The sequence below is a fragment of the Paramisgurnus dabryanus genome, chromosome 12, assembly GCF_030506205.2.
Source record: "Paramisgurnus dabryanus chromosome 12, PD_genome_1.1, whole genome shotgun sequence".
Taxonomy (NCBI): Eukaryota; Metazoa; Chordata; class Actinopteri; order Cypriniformes; family Cobitidae; genus Paramisgurnus; species Paramisgurnus dabryanus.
The window spans coordinates 29,151,977-29,172,841 of record NC_133348.1 but is presented as its reverse complement, the minus strand read 5'-3'; the positions used below and the strand labels follow the sequence as shown (position 1 = coordinate 29,172,841).

At 41.1% G+C, this 20,865-nt stretch overlaps 1 protein-coding gene across 3 annotated transcripts in view; it reads left to right on the top strand.

Moving 5' to 3' along the window:
- Positions 1 to 19,767, top strand: part of l3mbtl3 (L3MBTL histone methyl-lysine binding protein 3) — a 72,852-nt gene extending 53,085 nt beyond the window's left edge. For 2 of the 3 annotated variants that reach the window (XM_065268974.1, XM_065268973.1), the window contains exons 20-21: positions 6,320 to 6,382; positions 16,676 to 19,767. In XM_065268974.1, the coding sequence (XP_065125046.1) occupies positions 6,320 to 6,382; positions 16,676 to 16,819 (207 nt within the window). In that variant the 3' untranslated portion in view covers positions 16,820 to 19,767. Of the gene's footprint in view, positions 1 to 6,319; positions 6,438 to 16,675 lie in introns of all 3 variants that reach the window. The other variant, XM_065268975.1, reaches the window with a different exon arrangement.
- The last annotated feature ends 1,098 nt before the right edge of the window (positions 19,768 to 20,865 follow it).

Sequence of the window (20,865 nt, the reverse complement as noted above, 5' to 3'; positions counted from 1 at the left end):
TTGCGGTTCCTGTCTGAAGATGAAGACAGGCCAGAATCTAATCCCCAAAAATTGATCACAATGATCGGTACCCACCAGTGTTTCTTTGAGGTTCCTGAAACAGATAAGAGAAATTGTTATCTACTGACATTGAAGGATGCCATAAGAGGCCATGGGATTACCGCTTAGGCCATAGAAGGCAGCGATATGCCCCAGAGAGATAGGCTGGAGAGATAGGCCGCATGGGCCGTAGAAGGCAACGATATGCCTAATGGGAAAAAGCCACATAGGCTTTAGAAGGCAACGATATGCCAGACAGAGATAGGCCGCACAGGCCACAGAAGGCAACGATATGCCTAATGGGAAAATGCCGCGTAGGCTTTAGAAGGCAACGATATGCCAGACAGAGATAGGCCGCGTAGGCCATAGAAAGCAACGATATGCCTAGTGAGAAAAGGCCGTGTAGGCCTTTGGAAGGCAACGATATGCCAGAGAAATAGGCCGCGTAGGCCATAGAAGGCAACGATATGCCAGATAGAGATATATGCCAGATAGAGATAGGCCGCGTAGGCCATAGAAGGCAACGATATGCCAGATAAAGATAGGCCGCGTAGGCCATAGAAGGCAACGATATGCAGAGTGAGAAAGGCCGCATGGCCATAGAAGGCAACGATATGCCGTGTTGAGAGAGGCTGTGTAGGCCATGAAGGGCAAAGATATGCCAGGGTTAGATAGGCCGCATAGGCCGTGGAAGGCAACGATATGCCCAGTAGGAAAAGCCAACAGGTTAGCTTGCAATAAGATTCACCACCACCAGTATTGACAAAAGGTACATACCATTAACATGTCCGTAAATGTCGATCATAATATCAGCAGTAGAGGATATCCGTAGAAGGCTGCCACGTTAGGCTTGATAGCAGAGAGGCCGCGAAGGCCACAGAAAGCAACGTTATGCCAGAGTGAGGAATGATATAAATGGCAAAGGCCATGATTTAGCATGGTTAAATACACCACCACCACCAGTAGTTTGCTTAAACATACCTTGATTATTGCTTGCCATTATTGAATTGAATGTCATAGTGTTTTCCTGCATACGGTGAAATTAGGAGCGCGGCTCCTGATGAAGAGAGACAATTTATGTATACATGCTTTTATATTGTCATTATTAAAGTAGGGAGAAGATTAGATGGTTACAAACAAATCTGACTGATGCTAAAGATTGCACGGTGTCTGTCGTGTCTTGGTTTCCCCAGTCTTGTACTCTTTATTTGAAGTTCTGTAATGTCATCCATGTCTGTAGTTCTTCTAGTTCGTTGGTCCTTGTTCTAGATGTTTTCCCAGGTGTGTCTTGATATCTTGTTTACCCACATGAATATATACAGTCCTTGTGTTTCAGTTGTCCTTTGTCGATTATAGTTAGCCGTCATCACTTTTTAGTCCTGTATTCTGGTTTTCATTCTGGTTCTGCTTTGTGCACTTTTGGGTTTGAGAAATAAACCATTGCATTTGGATCCGTTGCCTTGTGTTGCCTGCCATGACACACAGATGATTATATAAAATTCTCCATTAACGATGTAAATTAAGAACCCCCAAAAACTGAGGAGCGGTATCAGTAGGGTTGTGCAGTTGATAGATGGACGTACTCCGAAAGTAATAGCCTTCTAGATGAAAGTTTACAGCTTAAATTTTGACCAACCATAATAGCATGATTAAACGTAACAGTTTTGTGCAAATAGTCTTTAATGATATGCACTTAAGAAGTTCTGAATTATTTGTTGAAAGAAGATCCTACGCCACACTGGCAATCCAGAAACGATCGAAGACCGCATCATACACGACCGCGGACGTGAAACGTGACAACCTGCGTGCACGCGGCAAGTGTGCACGGCCCAGTGCTAACGAAAAACCAATTCTTGTACATGTAGAAATTATGCATGTTCAAATCCTTGCAGCCGTATGCGATTAGAGTTCCTGGAAGTCGATAAAGAGCCCTGATGGTAATGCAGGCACTGAAATAAAGCACTTATAGAACTGCATATCCGTAGTCTGTGTAAAAACATGTATATAGTTTAAAAATAGCTTGCTTCATGTAAGCAGCTGCGCTGTTATGATGTTCTAAATCCTAGCAGCCGGTGTAATGTGGTTGTATGTAAAGTTGATGCAGGTTTCGCTATTTTCTTGAGGATGCAGAGTAAGAAGATTGTACGCTTCTAATTCCAGACAAAGTTCCTTGTAAAGTTATCATTTAGAATTATAACTGCATAATTTTTGGCTTTCCCAGACGAAAGATTTCCATCGTAAAACAATCATCACGATCTCTATGATCGTGGCTCTTCGTCGGTGGTACAGTGTCGTACGGTGGGAGAAGTTCAAAGACGGACGTTTTCCTGGTCTTGCGTCCAAGATAGCCTACAATAGTTTTCTGACAGTGTCAGAAATTCAGCATGATCACCGCACAATGCGTTTGCTGCTACAATCTTGTCAGAGTGCAAAAATCCTGTGGTATATTTCAGATTTTAAAATAAACATTGAATTAAATTAGAAACAAGTTATTTCAAATGCATTCCAATTCTCCAGTCATGTTGGAATTCATTAAAACAGCATATGACGATTAGAATTAAATAGTTGAAACACATAAGATAATCGAACACCACTATATTTGAACATAACACCACAACATCATGTCCATTGGGATCCATGTTAAAACGAGAAGGAATTGTGTTTGTATTCTGAATAGCTGGTGGCACCACCATTTCGGGAGAAACATACGTTGCCTACGTTCAACAGCACTTTAAATAGGAATTACGTGCTGTGATTTAAAGCTAGCAGTCACATTACATCTTCAAACCAGTATCCAGACATCCGCTGTAGCTTACACATGCGCATATTCTGTGTGCCTGCGTCGCAAACAAAGCACGATGCGCTTAATGCTTAAACTGATGCAACCTGTTGTATTCTTGAAGAGGCAAGGCGCACGTTTTTCAACTTTAAGTGAGGTCTACTGCATAACAAACAAACTCAACATGAGGGTTAACAGGCTCAACTTTTGTTGAGACATCCGCAGAATGCAAACCGACCAAAACAACGGCAAGCCCTCAGGAATAACACGTATTAATTGTATTAAATACACCACACAACCTCAGCTCCGTCTCCATATTGCGCTGTAAGACACGGTCATTGCCATCTTTCGGTTGTAAAAGCATGTAATATGCACTATCAGCCAATCCAGTATAATGAATAAGAGAGCTTACCGTAGGAGAAAATAATCCAGATAAATAGATGAGATGTTCAATGCGACCGAGCTTGGATAAGAAGTTGACTGAGATCTGGAATAAAGTCTCATTTGAAAAGTACAATTAAAAGTTGATGCATTCGTACTTTATACATGTGCATAAGTAACTGAAGATCTTAAAGCACAAAGCTTTAGATGGAAACATTTATGCTGAACCCCGTGCTCAATAAAATTGACACTATGCATTACTGTTGCCATTCGACCACACACACACTTACGATTTGCTCAGCAATAAAATGTGTGCTTGAAAACTTTACGCTGTATGACCAGGATTTATTCTCCAATGATATATTAATGGTGTGTCCTACCATGAGATTTAAAGTTCGTAAAATAGCGTATCACCGTATCCTTAAAGTCTGTAATTAGGGTCAGGTGAGTGAAGATCTAACGTAAATATTTGCATTTGATATGAACAGTTTGCATGAATAACTGTCAGGCATTAAGCAACTTGCGTTGTAGTACCGTAGCAGGTATAGGACGTTGCAAGAACCTGTTACATGAATAAATTATACCTTATATTATTGATGTTTAAGGGAAACACTGAAAGGGACAGTTCAGATGAAGCTCGTATACTTTGCGCACTCCTTATTCCAATGAAACACGCGAACATTAGACCGCGTCATTCGTCTGTTTGCAGCATGTCATGCATTGCATACACGCCGTATTTAATGTGCGAAATTTTCGCGAGCAATAGCCGTTCATCCAAGTTAGTGATGGGCAGTCCGGCTCTTTCCATTGATTCGGCTCTTTCGGCTCAAGCTCCGGCTCTACATTTTAGTGATGGCAGTCCGGCTCTTTTCGTAGATTCGGCTCTTCTGGCTCCCCTGCATGCGTCTGAAGTACAAAGAATCGGCTCTTAGAGCCGGCGTTCGCGAACGACCCATCACTAATCCAAGTCGATTTCATGTCTTTGCTTCACAAAACATTTGCGTACGGTTTAAAACCAATAATAAGCGGAGCATTTGGTATTGTGGATAAAAAACAAAGATCCTGTGATGAGGAAGATATCAATCTTCGGCATTCTTCCAAACCCGTGCAGGTGCAGCGCTTCGCCAATCAATGATGATTAGTGACATCTGCTGCGGGCGTTCAGAGTGTGCGGCAGTCAATATTATGGATACACTTTACAGATCATCCAAATGTTCTTGCACTGTTCATAAAAAGAAACGGCCTGTGGTATCCTTCCCTGTGTACTGCAGGGTTACACACTTTTAAGGAAGCTTGCAGACTTCCTTTTTAAGTCTTTAACCTTCTGTGAGAGCTCCTCGCGATGGTGCAGGTGAAACGAAACGAGATGAGAAATCCCAGGAAAACAGTTCGAATGCACGATAAAATCACTCAACATTTGAATCGGCGTGTTACAACAGGTAACTAACACTTTAGTGTACATATCCACTGAACATCGCGCTTATAAATGCTGGCATCAGTATCTGCGAACGCAAAGACAGGTGAGTGCAAGGCTTATATACTCTCAGTATCAGGGGTGATTGATTGCGCCTTGTGACATGAATGACGTAACATTCGAGTTTCCTGGTAGAACTTACACTACGCTACGCTAAAGCTAACATTTCTTGTAAGAGATTCAGTGCGCCAACTTAAACTAACACTTTCTTTTTTTCTCAACATGTACTGTTTAGAAATAGTGATAACTTTTATCTTGTTATAGGCACCTGTTGTACAATTGCCTCCCTAACCCCGGATTTCCACCGTCTGCGGAACGGCTGCGGATCCGTTGCGGAACGGCGGCGGAGTCAATCGCTTTCCATTCAAGTCAATGTGTGTATTTCCACTGACTGCGCTCCGAATCCGTCACAGCTCCGGCCATCCGCAGCCCTCCGGCACAAATACGCAGAGCTTCTATTTTTGACGGATGCCGGACAGCTCCGCAGGGCGGAGCCATGACTTTATCGCGTGATCATACCTGAATTCACGAGAACTCGTGTTTTTTTTATTAAATCTTTGCAATACAAACATTACAAACACACACAAATAAAGTAATTAATACTGAAACAACAAATAATAGACAGGAACAGAGCCAGGGGGAGTTTCAAATAATACATTAAAGATAGATCATATATAAATGTTTTAGCATGAATTTTGGATGGATTTGATGTACTGCTCTGTCTACGCGAGATCTCGTGTTGTGATCTGGGCTGGTTTGTAAAAACGTCATAATTCAACGGCATAATGGGCAGAGACAGAACTAGGTATCGCGCGATCATCACGTGAATTTGTGAACCTCATGAGTCCTCGTCACTTCAGCACGCAGCCGCTCTGCAACAAAAACGGAACTGGTGGGTATTGACGGACGGCAGAGTGCGGAGACGTAACGCAGTCGGTGGAAATCCGGGGTATGACATATCGCTTTTATTGTTTATCGCTTTTTAAGTCACTTTGGACAAAAGCATCTGCTAAATGTCTAAATGGAAATAAAATCATCGAGGATTGCTTAAAACATTGTCCTGAAGTCTTAAGGTGAAAAAACTCTCGTAATATCAGCAGTGTAAAAGTCTTGTCTCGTCTTATTCTTGTGAACCAAATCTTGTGTCTTGTTGGGGTCTCGTCACACCACTAGAAAATACATCTTGTTTTTGTAATGAAAGATAAAAGGTCTTAAAAAACACATGGACGCATGCACACTGGACTGTAAAATTGGACTTCATTGTGGTGTTATAGGTCTTAAATTTCATGACTTTGACTTTGTGAAACCTGCAAAAACCCTGTGACAGCTTGGGACCATTTTATCTGACAAATTAGTATGGAGATAAGTGGGCCAGTTCCCATTACAGCACTGTTTGTTTAATTCAGGAATAAAATTCATGATTGTTTTGGGTGTGTAGGCATGCGTGAGCCCTACACAGAATAAATATTTTCTACTGATAATATCATGGGAAATTACCCAACAGCTATGATAATTGCATATGATACAACAACACTGCAATCCTCTGAAGGTCAATGGATATCATAGTTTGTTGAGGGTTGTTTTGTTGAGTTCCTGTAAGCCGTTGTGTTATAACCTTCTCTAATCGTCTCATTGTTATTCTGTAGGTGATCGAGTTTATTCAAGGCCTGCCGGGCTGCATGGAGCAAGTCCACACATTCAGAGAGGAGGTAAAGATCTCCATCTGTTCTCCTGGGAAGTTCTCAAATACTCCTCCAACACGAGGTTTGCTAGCAGGGATAATTGAAGCATTTAATGAACAGAATCTCATGGTGCTCAACGATGAGTGTGTGGTGGTGCATGATGGGATATGTTTTAAGTTTTTAGTGGTTGAACCCATTTATAGGCATGTCACGAGAAATTGTTTACAGCTAACAAGCATTTTAAACCATCTGGAGGGCTGATGCTTGAAATTTTTCTATTAGAACTGATCCGCTCAGAGCTCTTGTCTCTCTCTCGCGTGAAAATACACAGAAAATGCATCTGGGATTTGTCCTGGATCATTAGATTTTTGGTTTATTTTAGGGATTTCAATTTATGTTTAAATTTACGATCAATTAATCGAATAATCGTTAACTGTAATAGTGCAATAAGCCTTTAATGCAGAGGCATTGACATGAAAGTGTGCTTAAAACACCAGCTTTCTCATGCAAACTAAAAGTTTTTTTTTTCTTCTAAATAACATGTTAGTAGGATTGTTAAATGAGTCAAGGTAGATGGTGTTTTGATAAAATCATCAATTTAAACTTATCTCGTGATGAAATATAATGACACAGTGTTAAAGTATCACTCCGCCTCACATCTGTCGCAAATAAGTTTGTGCGTCTATGTCAGAATAAAGGTTTTATTATCATCAGGTGAAATTTTTCTAGTTGTTCACCTCACTTTCTAAGTCGTTGATACACTGTTTGTTGTAATTATATCCAAGAATCTTACACTTTTCCCGTCGTCACCTCCAGCTTGGACCTGTGGCGCACTTTCAGCAAAGATACTTTAATTATGGAGATAGCAACCTTGTTTATTCTACCATCCCAAAACATGTATTGGTACATTTTATCGATTTGATTATTGACGACAATTAATTGAACACTGCCAATGATTTTTCAGAATCTGTGTGTGCATTCACACACATACCGTAATGATCCTGTAAAGACATGTGACTTTTAACTCTTTTCCCGCCATTGAAGAATTATCTCGTCAATTAAGAGAAAACATTTCCCTGTAAATGACACTTCTGATGAGTTTTAACGGTAATCTGTAATTCCGATATTATCCACTAGATTGCGCCTCTACCCAATTTGTAAAAAACTGAAGCAAAAACGAATTTAATTAATTTTAAACTCTGTGTATGTTTTGAAAATCGTTCTGAATTTGATCTTTAACAAAATTCCTTCTCAAAAATGCAATTATTTTAGCTTTCTGCTCACAATTAGGTATTTTTGAAGAAACCTACCCATATTTAAGAGATTATAAAAAGAGAACAATTTAAGATAGGATAAAACTTTTTGTTCCCGTTTTGTATGTTTGTTTGAAAGCAGAGGGTCTGTTCTTTCATTTGATATATTTGTATGTTTATATATTTCTAGAAGAACATTTTTCTGGAAAGCATTTTGTAAAACTTTTGTGAAAATCTCAAAAAATACTGGCGGGCAACTTTTTTTTAAAGCTCCACTGTGTAAGATCTACTCCCATCTAGCGGTGAAATTCTATATGACAACCAACTGAATATTACTTTCTAGCCCCCCCATTCGGAATGCGTTTTAACTCGTACGGTGGCCATGTAGCTACAAAGCAAAAGCAATGAAAAAAATTAACAATTTGCAATGTCCTTTGCCCGTGATCCGTCAAAGCACAAAGATTTATGTTAAACATGTAAAAAGTCTGATTTTCATGATATGTCCCCTTAAAATCACATACAAAAAGCAACCATAAACATAGCTTAGACACTCCTCTTTCATCGATGCGAGGCAAAATATCCCAGGGGCTGTTACACTTGGTATTTAGATGTGTTTTCGTCGATCGGATCACAAGTGGACGAGAGAGACACATTTCGTTTACACTTGGTGTTTAAATCCGTCTCTTTTTGTCCATTTTCGACCGCTTTTCTCCAGATTACTGGGGGGATGGTCTGTGAACGAGTCCCTCTCCTGTCATTTAAACAAGAGCGGGAGTAATGACGGGTTTAAATGGACGCGAACTAATATAATGTCAGAGTCCAATGCTTATGTTTTAAGTAAACATGTTACATGTCCGTGTATATGTAAGAGCTTTCTCTGATATTGGTGAAATAAGATCGCTCAACTTTCACACGCTTGTAAAATGAAACGAAAGACGCGCAGATCAGCGACGTTAGTTTTATCAATGAAAGGCTAAAAATAGGGCTGTCACCGTGTGTTTGTGCTAGAGGTCAGAAAAGATGAAAAACATTTACCTCAGTACCTCAGATTACATAAATGGGCGGAGAGACGGCATGTGGCTGTTCGAACACATTAAACCACATGCGTGTTTACACTAACAAGTGTTATGAATAACCATGCTATAGTTAGCCAAGGAACTATAAAACTTCAAGTTTACAACATAGACTGTATAGATTTAAACAAATATGCTGAATTACCTGTGGAGAAGATAGAAAGCAGGCAACTTCGGCGTCCCTTGAGCCTCATGATCTTGGAAAACTAACATTACTCCAATAATGACTTGTGTCTTGTTGTTTTTCCTGTCGTGTGGTCGTTTTAAATCCCCTTTTCGCTTCCTTGGCAACGTGTTTTAATGTCCTCGAAAATTAGTCTTCAACAGGCTGCCTCAAATCAAAGCATTAGATCGCGGGATCATCACAGTGTGCAGCTGTTGTTGAATCCAAAGGATTCAGTCTACACAGGTCGCATATGCGGGCTGCATACGTCATCAAGCCTGGTTTATTTAAATTAACTGAGCATTACATTCACAAGTCATAATCATATTACATCAATTAACTATTAACTTAGAATATTTGTCAGCTTTATAGTTGTTAATATTCTGAAATAATACTGTCTTGATGACATATACCGCCTACACATGCAACCTCCGGAGGCTTCAGCTAGCGGCCAGCGTGATTGAGAGAAAGCGCGAAAGGCGGAGCTTGAATTTCAGGAATGTCCCTCGTCGACGAATGTATTTCAAAGATGGAGGCACAACATGGATTCAGTTAGTCGAGCGACTCGACCGTATGTATTTTAAATAGCAGATTCTACACTTACGAGAATACTTTGATTAGTGGGGTGGAAGTAATTACACATGAATGAGCACATGCTTTTGAAAGAACACATGGGGTTTTGCTAAGAATTAACTCAAAAAAGTACACAGTGTAGCTTTAAAAAAGGCTGGCGGGGAACGAGTCCTGCACTTGGTAGGTTCCCTTTCAATACGGTTCACTTCGCATTGCGTCAGTTAGCTGACGCTATGGGGGAAACTCCTGTTTACTCCGTGACTGAAGCCTATTGGTTAACGTCTGTACAAAGTACAGACCAATGACGTTTGAACCCGCGCGCGGGAGGATCAATATTTTTAATATAAAGCTATACGCTAAAAGAGCAGGCGCTGTTGTAATAGCGTCCAGCACAGCGGCTCGGTGAGCCTCTCTGCTATGAATTTCCTCCGAGCGCGTTACCGGTCTGGCACCTCCCACGCCGGGACCGCGCTTATGCTTTGGTTGTCTTATCCATGTTTCGTGCTCCCCCTGCTGTTCCTCTCTCGCCGGGATGAACACACGGCGAGCCATGAGACTAGATGGATGCATAGACAAGCACACACGGACTAACCCCCCCTGTGTTCTGTCACACCGCAACCGTTCATGCTTACAGAGTCCCTTCGCTCCTCTCAAATTCAGTGGCGAGATCTCTGGCACATATATTAATCCCCCGAGTGCATCGGGTGATACCGTCACGACGCATGGCTGTTCTGTCTGTGTTGCTGCTCCCCTCTGCCGTTCCTCTCTTGTTGAGATGAACAAGCGGGGAACCGTAGACCTGGATAGATGCATACGACAAGCAAACACGGGCGGTCTGCTCCTGTCTCTGTCATAGCACAGCCACTCGTGCTCCACGCTCGCGGAGTCCCTCGCTCCTTTCCCCACAGTGGTGAGGTCTCTTAACGGCTTAGCTAGCACGCGGTATTACGGCTCGCTGCCTCTAAATGCAGCTGTCCAGTGTTCAACGATTACAGAGCTTCATGCCCCTCCCCTCTGGAGCGGCGCGATCTCATTCGTCTGCTCGATAGGGCCGATTCGCCGCTATTGGAGCACCAAGAACACTCATTATAAGAGAGCTTCATGCCCCTCCCCTCCTGGAGCGGCACGATCTCATTCGTCTGCTCGATAAGGCGGACACGCCTCTATTGGAGCGCTAAAACACTTATGGTGCGTTCCAGGCAGGTTTTTAAACCCGTGAGTTACGACTTCAAAACCACGACTCACGACCTTATGCGTTCCAGGCAGCCCGTAACTCGTGTTTTTACAACCTTCTACCGGTGAAAGTGCACTGGAACGGCAGTCAAACCCGTGACTTCCCACCCGTGAACTCGTACTAGATCGATGTACTCCCAGTTCAGAGTCGTGAGGCGTGGTTTTGAACTCGTGAGTTACGGGTTACGGGTTGCCTGGAACGCAGCATTATTATAGAGCTTTACTGGCCTGAGCCGATCTCACTTCAGATAGCTCATTTTTCGTCTGCCTGGTAATTTCTCTCTGGTTTAGACGGAATCAGAGGCAGAACGAATTTGTTTATAATATACTGAGGCCCGAATACCTCCCTTTATTCAGTCCCGTCCTATATCAGTGCGCTGAATATTGGTACATTCTTATATATATACCCGGTTTTTCTGCCCTTTTAATAAACGGCAAAACCGCGGGCCTCACGGCAGACTTCCTCTCTGCGATGGGTTCAGTCTGACATTAAACCACCTAGACATACTGCTCTGCTCCGTGAGCCGTTCGGTCACCGTCACTACTGAGGCTTGTGCACCTGAACGGCTGAGCTCTGGTCTCCGCAGCACAGCTGCATCAACAGAGAACGAAACTGTCTGGGAGAAAAGGGGTTATGTCGCGCCTCGGCTGGACTGCCCTGTAATGTTTTCTGTGTGCTGTTTATCCAAACATACTGTGTAATACTGTCGGTTATGCGACCTCACTATAGTGGCGAACGGTATTTAATTCCTCTAAAAAGAGTAATTTCCGTGCTTACTATACTGTGTATTGACACCCACGGTTGTACGGTGTCTCTAAACACTTTATCGCCTTACTGACAAGCAATCAGTAATACGCACACACGGTCCGCTGTCCATAATTCTATCGACGCTAGCCGAAAAGACCCCGGTTTGGCCATATACTGTGTATTGACACCCCACGACTGTACGGTGTCTCTAACACCTTTCTGCCAAATTCGCTCGCAGCCCACCTCAGTTTCTCCGCTACGATGCTGATGGCGCAAACGAGCACGGTCTTACGGCTGTTATTCTCTCTTCCTAGAGGAAGGACAGCCTCAGACTTTTGCATGGCTCCAAGCGTTTGAATCGCGCCCTCTCCGGACGGCCACTCAAAGGCTTACAGCCAAGCGGTTTATGACGTTTTTCGGCCATATAGCTGATTTATATTAGCGGATCCGAAGACGCTCACACCTCCGCTCCAATACTCGGAGATATTAAGGGTAATATCAACCTCAAGTGAGCTTGCTACCCGCCACAATAAGTTTCAAAGCTTAAAGCGCGCGCACAGTCAGACGCGCGCGGCATCTCGTTTAAGACGGGCACACGTACCCCTCTAACGAGCCTCAGAGAGCTGAATATCGTGGCATTCTGTTCATAAGTCCACTTCAGTTTGACTAAGCAAAGGTCCCGCCCCGAGCTGACGGCCGGGAAGCTTGCTTAAGTTACACACGGCTGCATGAAGTGCTGTCATTACGAGCTAGCCCAGCATTTGCTGTGGGTTGAACACGCTTTACGACGGCAATCAGCCTTCGGCGCGTGGAACGCCGTTTGTCTCATATAAATCACCTTGTACTGTGAATACGGTACATTATGAGGATGATTTAGCACTGCAGCACTCTCGACCGTGTTATTGTGATAATGCGGTCGGGCAATCTACGGTGGTTTCATTATTTACCGAACCAGACTGAGATCTCGCCCCCTGAACAAGCTGACGAGTCATCTCCTTTATAAACCCATTGCATCGCTTTATAAGCTATGTTCAATCAGAGTGATACGCATCTCATGCTTAAACTACCAATATTAACCCATTACGATGGGCGTGCGGAGATGGCATCCGTGGGACACGACCTACATTACGTGCCTTATGACACATTGACACAAGCTGCTAGGACCCCTTTCACGAGGCGTCCTTATGCAAAGTCTGATCCATTCTGTCTAGTGACATTTGAAAGTAAAAACCCCCCGCGAATCGCCGGGGGAACACTTTTCTCCTCACTACAGAGGCACGGCGGCTCTCTCCCCTACCTATATCTATGTGGCCGTGATAACAGCGAACCACGCTTTTACGACCGACCATTCATTTAATTCACAAGCCTGTCATCTCTCAGATGCGGACGGCGGCGGTAACAGCGAACCATGCTTTTACGGCTGGCCATTCACTTTATTCATAAGCCTGTCATTTCTCAGATGCGGACGGTGCCCGAGGCACAGCGCTCTGGAACTGTCCAAGGTCCTGTATGACACATACGTCTGACGTACATCAGACGATCAGCTGTTTATCTGCGTCACAGATCACTCACTAGAGCACCTGTCAATACAGGCTATTTATGGATCGTTGACGTTATCACCTCCCGTGACAATTATGCTCACTTGTCTTAGAGCATGGGCATGGTCTTAGAGGTTTCTCATTTGACAATTGTGACACGGCCGGCTGGTCCCCGCCGTCCACGTTGTCAGTTTACAGCTTCGACATCCCTGCTTCGCGCACTACTGAGGTTTGTTGCATTAAAGGTGCGCCCATTAGCTCACCTGTATGCACGATATGGGTTTTAATTATATGCGTCCACCGTGCGCTTAGAGAAGCTCACATGTACACGCTATAACATTTTGGTATACAATAAGATGCGCTTGGGAAAGCTCACCTGTATACACAGCTGTGTTATGCTTTGTGACACATACATTGTTGTTCATCTGTGTACGTTCACGGTGCGTTGGGTGCCCACCGTTACGTTCATCAATCATATCTGTACACATTCACGGCGCGTTGTGTGCACTGATTTATCTATACGCATTCACGGTGCACTGAAGAGTTCACCCGTGTGCGCACAATTTATTATCAGAACACATGACGGCGCGCTCGAGAATCTTGCCGGCCTGTGCATTATAACACTCTGATTCATCTATATGCATTCACGATGTATTCAAGTGTTCACCTGTGCCCGTGCAATTTATAGTCAATACACATTTACGGCGCGCTTGGAAAGCTCACCGATCTGTGCACTATAATACTACCTATATGCATCCCGATGCGCTCGAGGGTGCACCGGGGTTCACACTATTGTGGTATCTGTATAATCCCACGCTACGAACCGTTCTGCCGCATATTATAGTCAGATCGGCCGTTCGTGAGCTTCGCAGATCACTCACTACGTATGTCTGTTGCTAACAGTGGTTATTTAGATGGATCGTTGAAACCATCGCACTGGCTCACGCCCCTCTATGAGCTATGTCCTATATAGAGCCCACTCTGTGCGAGTTTGGCTTCTTCATGAACTTGGTCTACAGGGGTATCTATATCTATATTTAATATCTGCTACGCGGCCGGCTGGTCTTCGCCGTCTACGTTGTCAGATTGTACAGCTTAGACGTCCCTGCCCTACGAGCGCAGGTTCTCTCGGCTCAATCATGCACGCTCATGCGTTTTATGTGTACACCACGGTGCGCTCAGCGAGCTCACCAACGTGACTCTGAATTTACTTATCTCGCACAGCCGCGGCGCGTACCTCGCCGTCTTGTGCTATGTTATGTGCCCCCGGTGCGTTTAAAACCCCACCGTGTGCGCGTCAACAATTTATATGGTGCTTACACATTTGCTTTTAAAGCTGTGAATATGCCGGGTATAGGGCCACACGCAGTGTCTCTCTGGTAAGGCACTTCAGTACGTTGTGTATGCACGGCGTGATGGGATTACGTTCCCCCATAGCGTCAGCTAACTGACGCAATGCGAAGTGAACCGTATTGAAAGGGAACGCTTAGGTTACTCACGTAACCCCGGTTCCCTGAAATAACGGGAACGAAGCATTGCGTCTCTTGCCGTGCTACAAACGTCTACGCAGCGAGTGTTATTCGGCTGCGCGCTTCAGTCGAATAATAATGAGCTGCTGACGATTGAACCGCGCTTATATAGGGACGCGTTCCTCCCGCGCGCGGGTTCAAACGTCATTGGTCTGTACTTTGTACAGACGTTAACCAATAGGCTTCAGTCACGGAGTAAACAGGAGTTTCCCCCATAGCGTCAGCTAACTGACGCAATGCTTCGTTCCCGTTATTTCAGGGAACCGGGGTTACGTGAGTAACCTAAGCGTTTTTTCCACAGTGTCTGAAGTTTGTTCAGTAGTTTATGATAAGCTCATATGAGCGTGTGATGCATTGTTCTGTCATGCTGTTGAATGATTTAAACTTTAGCACTGATAGTGAGGAGCTCTGTGATCTCTGCTTTAGTCCAGTTAGCTGACATTTCTCGTCGTTAATGTTGATCTGCATTTAAATCCCTGCGTCAAAGAGCTGAACCATAACTTCATGTTGCAATGACCCGCGCGTCCTCAATATGGCACGCCCCTGCCCCTTACGGCATTGTTTTAGTCTTTTGTTCACACAGATGCTTTTCATGAATGTTATGGCAATTTTAATAGGTTCTCTTTACTGGGGCCGCGAAATGATGCCGGGGGGCCCCAGTTTTATGACATTTTATAAAATACATTAATTTATCATGAATTCTGTGTAATTAAACCTTAAAAAATAAGGCTACTAGCCAACAGCACTACTTTGTATAATTTAATGTGTTTTGTTTAATTAAAATGTTACCTTTTAGAACAAATTTGTCGTAAATTTTCTTTGGGGGGCCACAAAGGAATGCACCGTACAAAAGGGGGGCCGCACACTGAAAAAGTTTGAGAACCACTGACGTATGCGATCCCAGAACATTTACGGGATGTGTTTGTGTTCTCACAGAAGCCTTTCTTGACAATTTTACGGAAAAATATGGGACCAAAGTGCTGTGTGAATGGGATTTCTCTCTCTCTCTATGTCTCCCTCTACTGTCTTGTTTAGTCTGTTAATTTCTGTCTGTTGCATAACTGTTTTTAATGTTAAATTAATTTTGTGAACTATGTAAAGTTACCTTTCTTTCCTTCATATAAATGCAGTAGTTTTTTTGCAGAAGGATGGGGGATTACAGTCAGTGTTATATATGTTTGTTATGTGTGTATAATAAAGACAGTGTCAGGATTCTCCAGTGGAGAGAGAGACTGAATTCAGATGTAGGCTAGGATGTGCACAAACAAGGATTATTGAATACAAAAACACAAAGCAGAGAACCCACAAGGGGGTAAAACAAGGCAATAACAATGACACATAATAAATATAAAGGACTACACTAAACTAAGACAAGGACTACACTAAACTACTTAACATAAAACTGTACAATAAAGTTGGCAAAAAACACTTCACTAAGACTTTACTATATTAACAAAAGACTCACTAGATTTGACAAGGATGTGCATCAAAATGAATCAACACAAGACAGCAAACACAAGGGAGAAAATCAAGAGGGCAACAGGTGATAGTCATGAAACAATAACAAGGTAAATAAGGAGGAAACGAGGGGGTGGGGCCAGGAGATGAGACAAGGAAGCACATGGCCTAGTGAAAACAATCAAGGCCACGTCCTACCACACAAAACATGGGCCTTTCATGATCCTGTGTCAAGACTAGGGCCGGGTCCAAAACCTTAGGCAGCTGACTTGTTGCCTCGCTGCCTCATGATAAATATGTTATATTGTGTTGTGTAATAAAATAAAAAATAAAATACCAAACTCTATTGGTATTTTAATAATGTAGGCTTGTTTCCCGTTATTTTCCGGGCATAAAGTATAAGCAGCATTTAAAATATTCGATATAAAATGTTTCGGGTTTCCAGACGCTTTCTTGGCCACCATTTGATTTTTTCGAACTTGACCAGGCTCGACCAATCAAACTGCCCGTGTACACACAAGCATAGAATTGTGGGACAAGATGATGAAGGTATCTCAGGATACAAAAATCAATTTGGTTGCGATTTACAGGCTGAACCAAGTTTTCTCCTGCTTGTGTAGTTTACACATAATTACCATCTGAAGTACATGATGCTACTCTTGACTGTTATAATAACATTGTGCTTAAATTTATTTGTATTTTGTGCAAAAGTCTTGTTTATATAAAAAGTTCATTTCTTTTTTTTGTTTTAGCAAATTGATGGAGAGGCATTCTTGTTACTAACACAAGTAGACCTGGTGAAGATCCTCAGCATTAAACTGGGACCTGCTTTGAAAATCTATAACTCCATACTGATGTTTAAAACCACTGAGACATCTGCCTGCAATGAACTCTGAGCTCAACAAAGACAAAAATGAAGTCAGGGTATGAAGGGACTCTTCGTGATCCTTTATAATATATGAAATATACACAACACATGATGTTAGAATGAGAACGCTGAAGATATTGGTTTGCAGAGGCGGCATTGGACATCATTAGATGATCATGGTCACAGATTTTGGCGACTTTTCTGCTCCATCTGTTATAAATAAATCTGTGTGCACTTATATTATGTAAACTGGTTATTATAATTGCATCATGTGCCCTTTCATTATTACAGAGGGGGAGAATGTATATTTTAAGAGTTTTTCGTGACAGTACCTTTTCTCAATCAGGTGCTAAACAGATGCCACTGCACTGGAGTACATTCAGAGAAACTGTATGCACTTTTTAACCTATGGATTTTGCGAGGAACACTGTATGTGACAAGTTCATAGCAAATTTAATCTGCAGTTCACTCTTAAAAAAAAGATGCTTCACGATGCCATACAAGAACCTTTTTTGTCTTAATGCTTCCATAAAGAACCGTCAACATTTTATCGTCAACAAAATGTTCTTCAGATTATGAAAAGGAATGAAAGAAATTGTTCTTTAAAGAACCTTTGACTAATTGGTTCTTTGAGGAACCAAAAATGGTTCATCTATGGCAGAGTTCCTCAAATTCTTCCCTGGAGACCCTGTGCTCTGCAGAGTTTAGCTTTAACCTTGATCAAACGCACCTGAGCAAGCTAATCAATTTCTTCATGATCACTAGAAAATCACAGATAGGTGTGTTTGATCAGGGTTGATGCTAAACTCTGCAGGGCACTGGCTCTCCCGGGGAGGATTTGAGGAACCCTGGTCTATGGCATCGCTTTGAAGAACCTTTAAAGCATCTTTATTATTATTAAAGGTGGGGTAGACTGTAAAACTGTATTTATCTAGGCATAGATGAATAATAAGAGTTCTGTACATGGTAAGGATTTATGGTAAACTCAACATAACACCAACTGTGACATTATGTAAACCCAACATTACATTACATATTTAATTATGAATTATGAATTATTAATTATTAATAATTAATTTACAATGCTAAAAACAAAGTTGTGACTGCTGTTAATGCTATATGCTAGCGTTTAGGCTAAAGTTCTACTATTGACATTACAGTTACGTTTTGCAGGTCCATACTGAAAAAACACAAACTTACCACTCAGAAACGTCCTATAACAATCTCCAAACAATTATTTATTCCTCAAAATCTGTATTTTCGTCTGATACAGACTTAAACATAAGGTCTGTTTACACACAGACTCAGAGCTACTAAAATGAGCTGCTATGAGAAACAGCCAATCAGAGCAGAGCTCAACATTATTATTCATGATCCTTCCAAATAAGGTAGTGATAGACCATTTTATTCTAAATGCAAATCCTAGGGTTGTAAATAGACATGTAAAACCATCTCTGGATCATTTTTGCATTGAATTATGTCACATACCTTCTATGTAGATATCAGAGAACAATTTAACCGATTATTTCAATGCATTTTTTGGGACTTCTTTGGGTTTTTGTTTGCTGGACACATCACTGGAGAGACACAACTATACACTATATTCTAGTAGTTTTTGTCAGTGTAATCAGACATACAGCATTAACTGGGTTTCCCTCATTTTGAACTTTGTAAAATTCTGATTTCTTGATGCTTATTTCTAGCGAATTTACATAATGATGCATATAGATCATAGAAATGTTGCATCTACTCTTCTTTGTAAAGTAATGGTACTAAGTCCTTTTAAGAAGTTAAATCGTAAAATCATAATGTAAATTATTTCTGCTACACCAACTGCAAATGTTTCACTCTACCCATTACATTTCTGTCATATTTAGTGCATCTGAACAGAAGTAAAAGCATCTTAAGGCGCTATGCAATGAAATTAGAGAGAGTAAATGTCTCCTGAGACATTAAAAACATTCATCATCAGAAGCAGATGGAGAAATAAACACACTGTTCCTCTGTCATGCGATTCATTCATCACTGTATCCTACTACAATATGACACTGTGTGTGTTTATGTTGTGTATTCTTATACACACAGGCTGGAGTTTAAAAGATTATTCCACTTTTTTATATAAAAATACTGATAATTTACTCACCCCCATGTCTTCCAAGATGTTTGTCTTTTTTTGTTCAGTCAAAAAGAAATTAAGGAAAATATTCCAATTTAGTGGACTTTAGTGGACCTCAACAGTTTACAGTTTCAATGCAGCTTCAAAGGGCTCTAAACGCTCCCAACTGAGGCAAACATCTTGGAATGTTTTCCTCAAAAAATGTTTCGACTGAACAAAGACAAACATGAACATCTTGGATGACATGAGGGTGAGTAAATTATCAGATTTTTATTATTTTTATGAAAGTGGAGTATTCCTTTAAGGGCAGATTAGATTAGATTCACACTAGCAGTCACACAAATCTTTCCTTTGTATGACGATGTTAAAGAAGTGGAAAGGTTAAAGCTACTCAAGGCATAAATACTGTGAGAGCCATGTTTACTTACTTGTAAAATAATGCAGAATAGTGTGACCCCAAACTTTGTTTTTACCATATTAGGAGAAATGTGTTATCATGATACAAATACTAACTACAAAACATTTAAAGTGTTTATGAGGTCTACAGGTGGTGAAGAGCTTCACATAATTTTCAGTTGAATTATTTGACTGTAGAAAATGTTATGCTCATATTATGGTGTGCATTCATTTATATAACATCAAGTGTAAACAATATTATACTGAAGGCTGTTTTCAGCTGTATCATTTCATCTTTGGGTTCATACGAACCAACATTGAACAGATTGTTTTGAAACTTTGAGGTTGTTTGTGAAAATTAATATAAAAGTGTGTAAATAAGGAATGATTTGTGTGGAAGTTCAGCTCATTGATATTAATATTCACTGTAATCCATTTACAGCAAATAAAAAGAAACCTGATGATTAAAATGACAATGTTTTACTGCTTGAATATTTAAGGAAAAAAATGCAATTTTAATTTAATTTGTTTAAGACAAAGTTATAATTCCTGGTTAATACATTTCAAGTACCGTAAAACAGCACATTCACAGAAAAAAATAATTCATTTAATTTAATTTTTTTAAGGTAAGTGGTTGCAATCAATTTGCAAAAAAAATGTAGAAAAATAAAATAAAATAAAATAAAAAACCTTTGTTTAAATGTAGCTTAAATAAATTGATTGCAACCACTTATCTTAAAAAAATTAGTAAATTGAATTAATCTTTTTTTTTAGTGTTGTGTGTACTGTATCCCACAATGCAATTTATCTGACCTGACCTTTCATTTCTAAAGTGATGGATGTGATTTCAGTCTTGAATTTTACCTTAAATTGGATAAAAGTCCTTAGAAAGTGGTGTGCCGTTTAAAATGTTATTTTTTTATAGCACTATTTAAACGAAGATCTTTGATGTTTTGCTTTTTATTCATTTCCATTTAAGAGAATGTAATGATAAAAGCAGTTGTCAGTTTTTGTGATAGATAGCAGTTTATTCTCTGTAGAGTCCATATGATAACATTTCATGAAAGTTTTAATTGAACATATCATTTGAATGTGTATGATTTGCAAAACACAGTTATGGTTAGGCTGATATCTGTTAAAGTGCACCTATTTCATTGCTAAAAAACAATGTGATTTTGCGTATTTGGTATAATACAATGTGTTTGCGTGGTTTATGGTTTAAAAAAAATAATAATTTCCACATACCATACATTTTTGTAGCTCCAGATTTTCCTTTCTTACATGAAACGCATGGATTTGAAAAGCTCTGTGTCCCTGATTGGCCAGCTAATCTGTACATTGTATTTGGCTGAATACCTCTGACGTAAGCCGGAAATTCGACGCTCCTTGCCATGTTTGAAAGATTCGGTCACAATCCAATGCCAGCAGGTATTATAGGCTGTGAGTCCTAAGCAGGAGGAATTATGATAATGTCGGTCTTCTCCACGTCACAAACTGTTGCCTGTAATCCGGTGTTTGTTGTAGTCCAAGAAAATAGATTTACGTTGGAGATGATAACTCGT